A 16,052-nucleotide genomic window follows, 5' to 3' on the forward strand; every position below is an offset into this window, starting at 1 on the left:
GAAACTTATAAAAGGACTGGACAAGCTAGATGCAGGAAAAATGTTCCCAATGTTGGGCGAGTCCAGAACCAGGGGCCACAGTCTTAGAATAAAGGGGAGGCCATTTAAGACTGAGGTGAGAACAGTTTACTTTTTTTCCCCTTAATAGCGACAACCATTTTGGTACAGTCAAATGTTAGGACTAATTGAATTTGAATTTGAATTTAATTTAGTTATTTGTCATTCAAAAACAAGTTTGAACGAAATGGTGGATTATGTAAGATAGACACAAAAAGCTGGAGTAACTCAGCGGGTCAGGCAGCATCTCTGGAGAGAAGGAATAGGTGGTGTTTCGGGTCGAGACCATTCTTCAGACTGAGAATCAGGGGAAAGGGACGAGAGAGATATAGAACAAACTAGACCAGGTGCAGACCAATTGGGGCCCATCCCCACAAGGCAATATTCCACCACAGACCCATAGCCCCCAACTGCGCAGGCGCGGCTATGGAATTCCCGTTGTAACGCGAGTCACGGCAAACCCTCCTCCAACTGCACCTCTCCCTACCTCTATCCTCCACCATTCCCCCTCATCCCCCAGCACTCCCTCTCCCTCCTCTTCACCCTCCCTCTTCTTTCCCCTATCCTCCTCCCCTCCCCACTACCTCCCTCACCTTTCCCCTACCCTCAGTCACTCCCTCCCTCCCTCCATAACTCCTCTCCCCTCCCTACCCGTTTCCTCTCCCTCTATCTCACTGCTCCCCCGCTCCTCATCTCCCTCTATTCCCCTATCCCCGCCTCTCGCTCTATCCCCTACTCCTCACCTCCCCCTATCCCACCCCCCACAACGAAAATCGCGATTTAAAAAAAAAAGATTCTCAATGAAAATCACGTTTTTTTCTCTAATGTAATCTGTTTGTTCATGTGATTGAATGGACAGAAAACACAAGTACAAAAGAGTTTGTTGTCGAAGCCTGTTGTGCTGCACTTCAGACAGCAAGCCCCCTTCAGGAGTTGTTGCAGTTTATGCATGGAGGTCCTTTTACTACCGGTATGTGGCTTTCCAAGCCATTGTAGGGAACAGTTATGGGCACCTTCGGTCTATCATTAAGGAGTTCTGTGCAGCCCACACTTAGTCTACCAACAGATTTCTTTACCCTGAAGACATTTGAAAGCCGCTTCTGTTATGGAGAGCCTGCAGAGTTTCCAGGACTAGCTCTGCTTTTATCTATTTTAATTGGCTGTGTTTCAATTCTCTCTGTTGCTGCATGTGATTTGATCTCGTGCCTCTGTATCATTAATTCAGTAACTGTCACACATACTAAACAACCCCTGTGTAATCAAATGATTTGGTGGCATGGTGTCGCAGCGGTAGAGTTGCTGCTTTACAGCGCCAGAGACCCGGGTTCGATCCTGATTACGGGTGCAAGTCTGTACGGAGTTTGTGCGTTCTCTCCGTGACTTGCGTTGGTTTTCCCCCAGGAGCTCTGGTTTCATCCCAAACTCCAAAGATATACAGGTTAGTGGGCTAATTGGCTTGGTATATTTATTAAAAATCATCCCTAGTGTGTGTAGGATAGTGTTAGTGTGCGGGGATCACTGGTCAGCGTGGACCTGGTGGGTGGAAGGGCCTGTTTCTGCACTATATCTCTAAACTAAACAATTGCCATTAAGACTTGAGTGCGGTGATGCATGGCAGATTGAAGGGCATGAATGTGCAGAGGCTTTCATAATAATAATGGATGGGATTTATATAGCGCCTTTCTAATACTCAAGGCGCTTTACATCGCATTATTAATTCACTCCTCAGTCACACTCGGTGGTGGTAAGCTACTTCTGTAGCCACAGCTGCCCTGGGGCAGACTGACGGAAGCGTGGCTGCCAATCTGCGCCTACGGCCCCTCCGACCACCACCAATCACTCACACACATTCACACACATTCACACACAGGCAAATGTGGGTGAAGTGTCTTGCCCAAGGACACAACGACAGTATGCACTCCAAGCGGGATTCGAACCGGCTACCTTCCGGTTGCCAGCCGAACACTTAGCCCATTGTGCCATCTGTCGTCCCAATAAACTGACGGGGTGGGTAGTACAGAGGTTGAAGGGGCTAGAACATGTGTGAGAGGGGCTGGTACTAGCATAAGGTTGGAACAAGGTTGCTTTAACAGTTGGGGATGAGATAGACTACGGTTGTAGAGTTGAGGACCTCAGACTGGCATGGGTGCTTGAGGTAGATGGATGAGAAGTAAATAGGCTCTGCGTTGGTAATGCATGAAGGGGGAACATGGGTGGAATACACATGTGTGAAGATGTTTGGTGCGTTTAACACTGTGGTGTAGTTTGTGGGGGGGTGGGGGGGTGTGATGGATGCACGAGAGGCTGGGTTATGTGGTACAAACATGAGAAGCTGGGGGAGAGGGGGTAGTAAGTAATATGGTGTGATGGGAGGGGTTAGGTGATGAAGCTTGATGTGGGGACAGAGGGGCAGGGAATTGTACTTTGGTGAATTACAGATGTGAGGCAAGTGGGGGTAAAAGTATAGATTTGCCTCTGAATGTTTGAAATATTTCTATGAACAACAATTTCTTATGCCCATTCCGTCCACTATTTTAAAACCCCTTGAATTGCTAACTGCAAAAAAACACAATGGGAATGTGCTCTTCCTGCAGTACATATGGGGGGGGGGGATTACAAACTTCCTGACTTCTCTTCGATGGAAACAGGAAAATTGCGGGAGGGGGGAGGGAGTAGAAATGCAGCAGAAGACAATGGGATTTTTTCCAGTTAATTAGCCAGTTTCCGTTCAAACATGTTTTCTCCGGTCCAGATACTGCAATTATAATTAGTCTGATTATATCAGTCTGAAGAAGGGTCTCGACCCGAAACGTCAGGAACGACCCGATTCCTTCTCTCCAGGGCTGCTGCCTGTCCCGCTGAGTTACTCCAGCATGTCGTGTCTATCTTCAGTTTAAACTAGCATCTATGTTGGGATTTAAAACATCATATCTAATGGTCCCCACATTAGAGGAACCAAATCCTTGATCACTTTATGGACACCACCTTTTAGTCTTCAAAGGTGAACCCAAGCTTATAGCTGCTGTGTCTTTAATTCTCCATTCACTTTAGCCTCTCACATTGGAACAATTAAAACTGAGGAGCAGCATCACCCCTTCAGATTAGGCAAAGGACAGCCCTTGGGACTTGAGGAATTCAACCATTTCTGATAATCTGCCTTTCACTTTCAGTAGAGAAACTATTCTGTTCTGAGGAATGAATGAATGAATAATTAATACTTTATTGTCAAATGCGACAAGTCACAGTGAAACTCTTTGCTTGCATGCCCAAAGTATGCAAATAGTGGCCCCCCCTTTTTTTTTTGTTGCATCGCTGGCGTTCTTTTTATCTTTGCCTTGTCGCACACATCCTTTCCTCTTCAGTTTTATGTTTGAGTTCTAACTTTTATTCGTTCTGATGAAAGATCATCGGCCTACATTGTTAACTTTCTTCTTTGCTTTCCACGGATTTTGCTCAACCTTTGAGTATTGCTAAGATTTTTATTTCTGGTTTCCAGCATCATCTGTTTTGAGTTTGGTTCAGAGATAAAGTGCAGAAACAGTACAGTCGGCGCATTCGGCTCGCCGAGTCGCGGCGACCAGCGATCCCCGAATCACACTAGGGACAATTTAAAATGATACCATGCCAATTAACCTATAAACCTGTACGTCTTGGGAGTGTGGGAGGAAACCAGAGACCCCGGAGTAAACCCACGCAGGTCCCGGGGAGAACATACGAACTCGGTCCAGACAAGCACCAGTAGTCAGGATCGAACTCGGGTCTCTAGCGCTGTAAGGCAGCAACTCTATCGCCGTGCCACCCTTTTATATTGATCTGACATGTACTGTAAATAACATAGTTGGGAGGTTCCTTGCTTGCAGCAATGTAGGGAGGGACCAGATTTTACACCAAAGAGGATAACTTGGGGCTGACGCAGAACTCCGCCAGTCTGCTCACCTTCTGACCTGATAGATGGCAAGTGCTGACTGTCATGGCAGTAACCTGCCTATCAGAGGGTTCGATGTTCTTGCTCCTCGAGTCTAGAGTAGGTGTAATATAAATCTTAAGGACTTAAGAGCATTTTTAAGGTTCTTAAGGACTTGTTGATGGCCACCAACTATTTGATTAAAATGCATACTCTTTGAATGACTCTTTGAATCACTTCCCTCTGGAAGGCGACTCCGGACTGTCAAAGCTGTCACAGCCAGACATAAAAACAGTTTTTATCCACAAGTAGTTGTTCTACTCAACAGCCAAAAATCTGTAGCCTCCCTTTGATCTGGTATTTTGTTGGTTCACATGCTTGATCAATGGTGTTTTATCATTAATGTTTTATTATTATTAATGTTTAGTGTTTTCTGAGTTATTCGTAACTGTCACTATGTCATGTTGTTACTTGTGGGCGGAGCACCAAGGCAAATTCCTTGTATGTGAATACTTGGCCAATAAACTTACTTACTTACTTATACCTCATGAATATACTGCTCTCATTTCACAAGGACTGCATTTTGATATTTGGGTGTTACCAATGGCATCCATTTTACTTGAAGGTACAAAGGAAAGGTTGGTGATTTGAGCTGGATGGTGGTGTAGAGGGGTGCCTGTAAACGATTTGGATTTGCACAAAGTGACCATCAAGTTATTAAGGCAGAAAACCAGGCTTGTGTTTAAATTAGTGATACAGCGCGGAAATAGGAGTCCACGCCGACCAGAGATCCCCGCACGCTAACACTATCCTACGAACACAAGGGACAATTTCCAATCCAATTTAACGGCCAATTAACCTACAAACCTATACATCTTTGAAGTGTGGGAGGAAACCGGAGCTCCTGGAGAAAACCCACACAGGTCATGGGGAGAACTTACAAACTGCATACGGACAGCACCCGTAGTCAGGATCGAACCCGGATCTCTGGCGCTGTAACGCAGCAACTCTACCGCTGCGCCACCGTGCTGCCCCATAATAACAAGAAGAAAATCAGCAGATTATATCCACTACCTGCTGAATGGGCCAATATTACTGATTGAACTCATTGCTGCCTTGAAATGGAAGGTAGATGGACCCATGAGTATTTGCTGGTGGCCTTCAGAATGACGGCTCCTTAATTCAGCCGTTTCTCCTGAGATCGATAGGTAAATGTTGAAGGAAGAATGGTTAGATTTCCCAGTGTTTGGGATTATTTCCAGAGAACTGGGACAAGATAATTTGTAGTGGGTGATATTCTAGTTTAGAGATATAACATGAAAATCCTTCAGCCCACTGAGCTCATGCTGATCATCGATCACCCGTTCACACTAGTTATGTTATCCCACTTTCCCATCCACTGCCTGCACCAGGGGCAATTTACAGAGGTCGATGAACCTACAAACCGGCAAGTCTTTGGGAGTGGGAGGAAACGGAGCACCCGGAGGAAACAAACACTGTCTCAGGGAGAGCGTGCAAACTCCACACCCGAGGTCAGGATCGAACCTGGGTCTCTGGTACTGCGAGGCAGTGGCTCTACCTGCTGTGCCACCTTGCTGCCTTTCACATCCGCAGTCTAGGTGTTGGTGGAGGAGTGCTCATCCAGGTAACACAGTGTTAATTGATGATGCACTGGGCATGTCTGGTACATCAATGCAAAATCCTTGATGATTCTGGCGTTTGATCACTTGCCACAGGATGCCCAGCCTTGAATCTGCAGCCCCTGCCTATTGACATTGGTGCTTCATTCATTCATCATTGTTGAAAACATCAGCGACGCAGTGGTGCTGGTTTCCAACAGGAACGGTGACGGACGCACCACACATCTCTGTCCTCCATCCTCCAGTTCCTGCGGACTTCCGCCGCTGGAAGTATAGGATTTTGGTGTGTGTGCTTTATCATCGTTCCTTACAATGCTGTGTACGACAGCGATCGCAACTTCTACTGAAGTGTGGATGGCCGTTGGCTCGCTAGAAGCTCATCCGCCCTTTGACACGTCTTGTTTTTGGTCCTGCTGGGGATCCACAGCCCCCTCCTCACCTGGCAAACCTGGTGGGGGAGATGGTTTAGTCGCTGACTATCGACCATGGAGCACGGGATTACATGGTACCCGTGGTGGGGGGAACCCCCCCCCCCAACCTGACCTGACACTGCTGCTCCATATCCAATATGCAGGTCAGATCAGCTGTGATCTTCAATGTTGAGGTTTTTGCAGTTAATAATGCAACAAGTTGTCAAAATGTAGGGAGGTAGACTCTTAGACTGGTCATCAGAATGACTGGTCTTTAATGGAACAAAAGACATTGTTGTCCTCTATATTATAAATGATGGTATAATGCACTCACTGTTAGATGAGTAGTTGGGTCTGCTTTCTGCATTGTGGTAGCTTCCAGAAGTAGGTGAACTATTATTTGAACCTTGACAGACCTATAACGTCAATGAGACAGCTTGATTCTACATCAGACTTTAGTTTTCTTGTGACTATGGAACTGCAAGGGATGTAATGATGAAACATTGTGCAACAAAATGGGGTGGCACGGTGGCGCTGCAGTAGAGTTGCTGCCTTGCAGTGCCAGAGACCCGGGTGCTGCCTGTACGGAGTTTGCACGTTCTCCTCGTGACCGCGTGGGTTTTCTCTGAGATTTTCGGTTTCCTCCCACACTCCAAAGACGTACAGGTTTGCAGGTTAATTGGTTTGGTATAAGTGTAAATTGTCCCTAGTTTGTGTAGAATACTATTAATGTGCAGGGATCGCAGGTCGCAGTGGACTCGCTGGGCCGAAGGGTCTGTTTCCATGCTATATCTCTTTAATAATATATATATCTTTTTTGTGCGACTTCAGTCAGAATTCTTTGTGGGTTAGAAAGAGTTGGAAGCCCTGTCAAACCAAAGATAGAAACAACATGCTGGCATAACTCAGCGGGACAGGCAGCATCTCTGGAGAGAAGGAATGGGTGCATTTCTGGTCGAGACCCTTCTTCAGACTGAGGGTCACGGGAAAGTGAAACGAGAGATATAGACGATGTAGAGACATAGAACAAATGAATGAAAGATATGTAAAAAAGTGATGATAATAAAGGAAACGGGCCATTGTTAGCTGCTCCATAGATGCTGCTGCACCCGCTGAGTTTCTCCAGCATTTTTGTGTACCATTGTTAGCTGTTTGCTAGGTGAGAACGAGAAGTTGGTGCAACTTGGGTGGGGGAAACTTAGAAACACAGAAAAATAGATGCAGGAGTAGGCCATTCGGTCCTTCGAGCCAGATGGCTGATCATCTAACATCAGTACCCCATTACTGCTTTTTCCCCATATCCCTTGATTCCTTTAACCCTAAGAGCTAATTTAAGCCTCTCTTGAGGGATGGAGAGAGAAGGAATGCAGGTGTTACATGGTTAGAGAAATTAAATTCATGCCCCTGGGTTGTAAGATGCCCAAGCAAAATATGAGATGAGACGTCTGAACTGGGCACAGATGCCGTGCCTCCATTTTGAGTTTAGCCTCGCTCTGACAATGGAGGAGGCCTCGGACAGAAAGGTCAGTGTGGGAATGGGGCGAGGAATTCAAGTGTTTGGCAACCAGGAGATCGGGTAGGTCTTGAATGTTTCTAAGCTCCTGCACTGGTGCACAACAGGCAATGTCTGAACTGGGCACAGATGCTGTGCCAAAGATTCAAGAAAGGTGTGAATACTTGGTTTATGAAAACCTGCGTTGAGGCCAGAGTTTGAAGTTGTAAAGAGGTAAAGATGCAGAGCTACTAGAAGTAGGAAGTCTTATTAACAACTAGGTTTCCACCTTAAAACCAGTGAACAAAATACCTGACATTTTTGGGTTGCCTTGTCCATAGCCTAGGATGAAAAAAATTAAAGTTACATCAAGAGTCAAGAGTGGTTTACTGTCATGTGTCCCAGATAGAACAATTAAATTCTTATTTGCTGCAGCACAACAGAATATGTAAACATAGTACATTGTAAACAATTTAATAAACGAGAGAGAAAAAAAAGTGTGTGTGTGTGTAAATATTAAAAAAAACAATCAATAATAGTGCAAAAAGGCAAAACCAATGCCCCCAGGTCTGTGTAGTTATTTAGAGCTTATTTGAGGTTACAGTTTAACAGCCTAATGGCTGTTGGGAAGAAGCTGTTCCTGAACCTGGGCGTTACAGTTTTCAGGCTTGTGTACCTTCTTCCCGATGGCAAGGGTGGTGTGGGTCTCTGATGATGCTGGCTGCCTTTTTGAGGCAGCGACTCCTGTAAATCCCTTCGATGGTGGGGAGGTCAGAGCCGGTGATGGAGTGGGCAGTGTTCACAACTTTTTAGAGTCTTCTTCCCTCCTGGGCATTCAAGTTGCTGAACCAGGCCGTGATGCAACCAGTCAATATGCTCTCTACTGTACACCTGTAGAGGTACAAGAAAATCCTCTTTGACATACCGAATCTCTGTAAACTTCTCAGGAAGCAGAGGCGTGGATGGGCTGTGTTTATAATTTTTGTAAGCTAACTTTTATAAGCTAAAAATGGGTTTAATCATGAAAGTTGTGTTTAAGGAATTATAACTTACAACTCAATACCGACACAATACCTGTAATGGGTGCAGAGGAGTTGGCATGAAGCCAGTTGTGAAAAAGGGTCGCAGACCTAAATGACTCTTTCCCATTTGACCAGTTCCTGATGTTTAGTTTCGTTCACAGATACAGCGCGGAAACTGAAACGGGCCCTTCGGCCCACCTAGTCTGCACCGACCAGCAACCCCCGCACACTAACACTATCCTACACACACTAGGGACAATTTACAATTAAACCAAGCCAATTAACCTACAAACCTGCACGTCTTTGGAGCGTGGGAAGAATCCGATGATCTTGGAGAAAACCCACGCAGGTCACGGGGAGAACGAACAAAAAGTCAGGATTGACCCTGGGTCTCTGGTGCTGCAAGCCAGCAACTCTACTGCTGCCGTGCTTTGAGTTTTCCAGCATTTAGTTTGTTTCCTATATGAAGCCCCCACAGTTATGGCTTTGATTTTTCATCTATTTTACCCTGATTGCCAAAAGTAGAATATTTTGAGCACTTCCTGTTTTAGATTTTCAGTATAAGCAGTTTTATTTGTTTCATTGCTGACCCACATTCTGCAGCACCCAACTGGACAACATGGCGGGAGTATCTTTACAGCGACCAAAATATTTCCCGGCACTTGCTGCAACAAGTAGTTTGGGACGGCCAATGCATGTTGCCTTTGCTGGTGAAGCCTTTTCATGATTGAGGTGCAAAATTAATTAGGTGACGGCAGAAGAATCCACCGTGATTGAGGACAGATGTGAGGATTCCAAACATCTACAAACACAAAACTGTTTTAATTTACCATTGCAGCATGTTTGTTCTGCTTATCTGGTAAATGAGTCTGTTTTCGTTACTTCAAGGACTTGTGGACAAATCCATGGCTTGCACTCTTGATAAGATCTCTTTCTTGCCTGGGCGTGAGTAGTGGTGACCTTGCAATCCTGAACAACACTAATGAGACCTGCAATTCAGAACAGACTTGTTATGGAGAGTCATCTGCCGTTGGAATACCGAATAGACAATAGGTGCAGGAGTAGGCCATTCGGCCCTTCGAGCCAGCACTGCCATTTATTGTGATCATGGCTGATCATCCACAATCAGTACCCCGTTCCTACCTTCTCCCCATAACCCTTGACTCTGCTATCTTTAGGAACTCTATCTAACTCTCTCTTGAAAGCATCCAGAGAATTGGCCTCCACTGCCTTCTGAGGCAGAGAATTCCACAGATTCTGGGTGAATCTGTGGAATTCCAATTCTGGGTGAAAGAATGTAGAATCATAGCATGGAATCGGCCTCCTCGACCCAAGGAATAATGCCAACCAAGATCTTCCATCCAAGCTTGCCCAATTTGCCTGCGTTTGACCCAAATCCCTCTCAAAATGTCCTAACTATGTACCCATCCTGATGTCTTTGTCATCCTAATATTGTTATTTACCTGTCTCAACTACTTCCTCTGAGCCAATTCCATATACCCCAAGCCTTTGTGGAAAAAGTTACCCCTCGGGTTCCTATTAAATCTTTCCCCTCACCTCGGGTGGAGCATCGGTAGAGTTGCTGCCTTAAGGGCCTGTCCCATTGTATGAGGTAATTCAAGAGTTCTCCCGAGTTTCCCCTGATTCGAACTCGGAGAATTACGGTAACAGCCGTTGGTAGGTACTCGGGGCTCTCGTGGACATTTTTCACATTGCTGAAAAAACTTCACGAGTTACCGCATTTCCCGAGTACCTGCCGTTAGCGTTACGAGCCTCTACGAGATATCCACGAGCTCCGACGTACCCGCTATTTACATTCTACGTACTTACCACGAGTTTGAGGGTTTTTTTAAACTCGGGAGAGCTCTTGAATTACCTCGTACAGTGGGACAGGCCTTTTAGAAAACTTGCAGTACCAGAGACCCGGGTTCGATCCTGGCTACGGGTGCTGTCTGTACGGAGTTTGTACGTTCTCCCCGCGACCTGCTTGGATTTTCTCCGACAACTTTGGTTTCCTCCCACACTCCAAAGATGTTCAGGTGTGTGGGTTAATTGGCTTGGTTTACATGTAAAACATTATCCCTATTGTAGGATAGTGTTAATGGGAGGGGATCGCTGGTCGGCGTGGACTCGGTGGGCCAAAGGGCCTGTTTCCATGCTAAATCTCTTAGTATTCAGTATCCAGTATTCAGTATTTCTTTAATATCATTTTCACTGGGTACTTGCATACACAGTGGAAACGAAAAAAAGTTGCTCGAACAGTTTCCATTCAGTGTAGTTAGTAAAAAAGGATAAATACATAGAGCTTTAAAAACAAATTAAAATTACCATGTCTAAAAACAGAAAGTAGGCCTAAAATGTGCAATAGAATAAAAACAGACATTCCGACCGACAGTGGCTTTACTTTGACAGGTGCCTAGCTGTCAAAGTATGGACGAGGTTGAATGTGTTGGTGAACGATATTTGGGGAGGGGACACAGTCCGTTAATCAGTCTTATTGCATGTGGGAAGAAGCTGTGGAGCATCCTGCTGGTTTTGCAGCTGATGCTCCTGTACCTCTTCCCAGATGGCAGAATGGAGAAGATGTCGTGTGATGGGTGGTAGGGGGTCCTTAATGATGGAGATGGCTCTACTGATGCTCCGCTTCTTGTAGATCTCCAACAGGAAAGGGGGTGGGGCACCAATGATCCTGCTGGCTGTCTTCACTATCCTGTTGAGTTGATTTTGTTCATAAGCCTTGCAGCTCCCAAACCAGGAAGTGATGCCATAGGTCAGTATACTCTCGATGGTGCCCCTTAGATGAGCAGTAGGGAGACCTGCTTTCCTTAGTCTCCGGAGAGGGTGGAGCCGCTGCTGAGCTCTTTTGATCACTGCTGTGGTGTTGGTCGTAGAGGTCAGGTCATCCGCCAGGTGGAGTCCTAGGAACTTCACACTGCTGACCCTCTCCACAGCAGCTCCATCATTATGCAGCGGAGTGTGATGTTGTTTTCCAGCCCTCCTGAAGTCGATCACCATCTCCTTAGTTTTTTCCACATTGAGAGTGAGGTTGTGGGATCTGCACCATTAACTAAAGCTAAAATAAAATTTTAAACTTAATGCTCTCTAGTTTTTGATTTCTCTAGGGGAAAAACTATGTGTATTTACTTTATCTATTCCCCTCAATATTTTGTATGCCTCCTATATGGTGGTGTATCAGCCTCCTACACTCTAAGGCAGGGGTCAGCAACCTACGGCCCCCGGGCCGAATCCGGCCCGTAACCTGAAATCATCCGGACCACAGGCATTTTTTTTTTCCTTCTGAATCATCCGGCCCACAGACTTCCGTCATCTCTGGTACCTGGAATGTTTAAGAAAGAACTGCAGATGCTGGAAAAATCAATGGTAGAAAAAAAATGCTGGAGTGAGATTCAACAGCATTTTTTTTTCCACCTGCAGTACCTGGAAAATGATTTGGCCGTACCGCATCCTGCGCAAAGCCGCCGGCACGGCCGCGCACCTTCTGTGTCTGGGCTTCACTGTCGGGATCGGGGTTGTCAGTAGGCCGGGGCGAGTGAGTGTGAAATTTGAGCTCAGTGCTCCGGGTGGCGTCCTCGAAGGGGTGGGATCTATGTGAACACTTGATTTGATGCCTGCCATCCGTGGCGGGATCCATGTGTACACGTGATAGATGTGGCCCGCCATCCGCTCACAGACGTATGTCCTGGCACCTTGGCGGAACAAGGTTGCCGACCCATGCTCGAAGGAATAAAGACTTAGCCTGCCCAACCTCTTCCTGTAGCTCAGGCCCTCGAATCCCAACAACATCATCAATCTTCTCTGCATTCTTTATCCTAAAATATTGTAACTTCTGAACCATAAACGAGATGAGCTTCAAATATTGTCTCAGCTAGTACAGTTTGTCTTGCACTGGATACTTGTTTAAACTAGTAACACCTAACATATACGAGGCTGAAATCTGGAAAAGTTCAATATTTAAGGCCAAATTCATTGTTGATTAATTCTATTAAATTTGTAGTCTTTTTTTCTGTTTGTTCAAAAATGTGCAGTTCGCAATAAAACAACATCACCCATTTCTGACTGAACAAAGTTCTCACGAATCTAGCATTACCTATAATGAGGATTTCCCTTGAAGCCACCTGATGCCACAGGGAATATGGTGACAGACAACTGATGGTGTGATCAAGCTGAGTGACCTGTGAACTTCATTGCAAGCTTTCTCACAGAAAGCAGATCTGTAACTAAGACGGCCACAAAAAGCTGGTGTAACTCAGCTCGTCAGACAGGAACCTTGGGGGAAAAAGGAATAGATGGACGTTTCGGGTTGAGACCCTTCCTCAGTCTGGAGAAGGGTCTCGACCCGAAACATCTACCTATTCCATGACTCCAGAGATGCTGTCTGATCCACTGAGTTACTCCAGCATCTTGTGTCTATCTTTGGGTTAAACGAGCATCTGCAGTTCCTTCCTACACATTTATCTGTAACGAAGAGCAGGTTTCAACTTTGTAAACTGTGTATGGAACAAAATTTGAAAATGCCAATGATTTAAGTAGAGACTGAAATCTCATGGACATTAGAATGATTCAATATCATGATAAGCTCATTAGTTGCAGCTTAATACTCCATTTTAAGAAGTCAAAGTATTCTGGATGTTTTGTGTTGGGAATGATCATTGCAGTCGAGTTTGGGTTTGGACATCCCAAGATTCAGACTCTCAATCCAATTTAGTGAAACTGAATTATTTACACCTAAAATAATGGTGAATGCTAATATCCCTATTGCTGTACATTGTTAATACTAATTTCAAATGTTTATTCATTCATTCTTTAGTCCTAGCTCTTTCTTTTGGTTATTTTTGTGCTCTAGATTTATACGTGGCAGAATATTTAGTGATGTATCATGGAACTGAAATCTGTTTACCATAGCAATTGGATTAGTCTCTAATTCCCTTCAACAGACCAGGAGTATTTTTTAATTCATTACCAAAATCTGACAAGGTGTTCTGCAATGAGTAATAATGACTTGAAACTTTGTTGTGAGTTTTAAGGGCCTGTCCCACTGTACGAGCTAATTCAAGGGTAATCCCGAGTTTCCCCTGATTCGAACTCGGAGAATTACGGTAATAGCCACTCGTAGGTACTCGGGGCTCTCGTGGACATTTTTCAACATGTTGAAAAATCTTCACAAGCTTACCGCGTTTCCCGAGTACCTGCCGTTAGCGTTACGAGCTGCTAAGAGACGTCCCGAGCACCGACGTACCCACTACGTACATTCTACGTGCTTACCATGAGTTTTTTTTTAAACTCGGGAGAGCTCTTGAATTAGCTCGTACAGTGGGACAGGCTCTTTAAGCTGCCTAGTAATGTTATGCTGACATCCAATTTGGATGTTGCTGTGTTTTTCTTGGATTGTTTATTCTACGTAATTGGTGTTCCACACTCCAGGCCACGCCATGACACAGTACATGTTGTTGATTTAACTTTTTTTTAAAAGATGATTTGTTTCCAAATCACTAATTATAGAAAATGACTATTGACTCTGGATAGTACCGACCATGACTAATGGAGCATTCGAGTGACATTTGCAAACTCTTAAGTGGAGGTCGTTAATGATGTGTATTTAATTGTTGGAATATTAAGAAGTTACATTGTAGCCTTTAATAATCTTCATGTCATTTTTAGGTTTATTGGTTCTGCAACGGTATCCTTGAGAGATCTAGCAAGTGGTCAAAGGACATTACCTTTGAAGAATATCTCTTTGCTCACTGAAAAGAAGCAGCCGACAGGGGCAAGTAGTTTTATTTTAACCCTTTATATGCCATGTGTGTGTTTATTTAAGCCCAGTGTTGAGGAAATATTATTGCAATGCCCTCCAGTTTTTCTCAGATAGACACAAAGAGCTGGAGACCCTTTTGGCTGAAGACTGCAGTCTGAATAACCCGAAACGTCACCTATTACTTTTCTCCAGAGATGCTGCCCGTCCCACGGAGTTACTCCAGCTCTTTGTGTCCATCTTTAGTTTAAACCAAGGTTCCTTCCTGCACAATTACTCAGATGGATACTGAACCGTTTTGCCATGAATGTTTGAGTGGCCTAATAGATGTGAATGAGTTTTAAAGACAAGGCTGTTAATGTGTAATTGTATACCACAACAGTAGAGTTCGGGGTACCACACCCCAAAATTGAGACACTCAACCCAGCTGAACAAGACTTTGTTACTTACACTTAAAATGATGAGGCTAGATGGTGGTGAATGAGAATGTACTCTATTAAACATGATAATTTCAAATCTACATCTTAATCTGCCTTTTTCTATTCTTTAGTTCCAGTCTGTGACTTTGTACGCTAACTATTCTGAAATGTATAAATATTTTGGGTGGCACAGTGGTCGAGTAGCTGCCTTAGAGTCAGAGGCGCGGGTTCAATCTTGACTGCGGGTGCTGTCTGTACAGAGTTTGTCCATTCTCCCTGTGACCAAGTGGGTTTTCTCTGGGTGCTCTGATTTCCTCCCACACCCAAGATGTGCAGGTTTGTAGGTTAATTGGTCTCTCTAAATTATCCCTAGTGTATAGGATAGTGCTAGTGTACAGGGTGATCACTGGTAAACTGGTGGGACGAAGGGCTTGTTTCTGCACTGTATTTCTAAACTAAACTGGTGGCACAAAGTCATTGCCACTTTTCATTTCACTGCACATCTCGTATGTGTATGTGACGAATAAACTTGACTTTACTTGACTTCTTGGAAGTGAAATCTCAATTTGCCTGTTGCAAATGCATTAGATTCTGCTACCCTTGAGCAAAGGAGGGATAACCATATAACCATATAACAATTACAGCACGGAAACAGGCCATCTCGGCCCTTCTAGTCCGTGCCGAACACGTGCCGAATAACAATTCAATGAGCCTTTTGTAATCTCCGTTACATGCCACAGAAGCACAAATTTTATTGAATTGCCATTTAATTGATTATTGCATTGAAACATTATTTGCAATGGTTGATTTTATTGAAAATTCATACTTTTTTTTCTTTTTAACTCGATATGAAAGGAATTTTAAAAGGCAGTCGCATGTTTTTTTTGGCAAATGCAATTGATTCAATCATATGATAATTTAAAATAGTTGTGAGGCAGTGATTTAAAGCCACGCTGACCGTTTTGTACACACTTGGTCGTGCAGCAGTAAGGAGCCACTTGCTGGAGCACAGAGTTATTGCGTGTACAGTAAACCCTCGTTCTAACGGAGAACATGAATAGGTGACGTCAGGACCCTTCTTCAGACTGATTCTGTCTGCTTGACTTATTCCAGCACTTTGTGTCGTTTCACTTTAATCTCGGCGCTGATGCCGCCGGTCTGCACCAGCGAGCCCTTCTTTACCGGCTGCTTCATGGTCAGGTTGATGGGCTGTTGTTGCGGCTCATGTTGTAGTCCATGGGCACAGCGGTCTCTTCAGGCCGCTGCCACCAACAGGGTGCTCTCCGTCAATGTAGACAATAGACAATAGGTGCAGGAGTAGGCCATTCGGCCCTTCGA

The 16,052-nt window shown here is 44.8% G+C and overlaps 1 protein-coding gene across 3 annotated transcripts in view; it reads left to right on the top strand.

Annotated features, from left to right (window-relative positions):
* myof (myoferlin) overlaps positions 1 to 16,052 on the top strand; it is a 282,434-nt gene that overhangs the window by 41,927 nt on the left and 224,455 nt on the right. For all 3 annotated transcript variants that reach the window (XM_033033586.1, XM_033033588.1, XM_033033587.1), the window contains exon 4: positions 14,205 to 14,310. In XM_033033586.1, the coding sequence (XP_032889477.1) occupies positions 14,205 to 14,310 (106 nt within the window). The remainder of the gene's footprint in view (positions 1 to 14,204; positions 14,311 to 16,052) is intronic.

This window comes from Amblyraja radiata, chromosome 15 (genome assembly GCF_010909765.2).
Source record: "Amblyraja radiata isolate CabotCenter1 chromosome 15, sAmbRad1.1.pri, whole genome shotgun sequence".
Lineage (NCBI taxonomy): Eukaryota > Metazoa > Chordata > Chondrichthyes > Rajiformes > Rajidae > Amblyraja > Amblyraja radiata.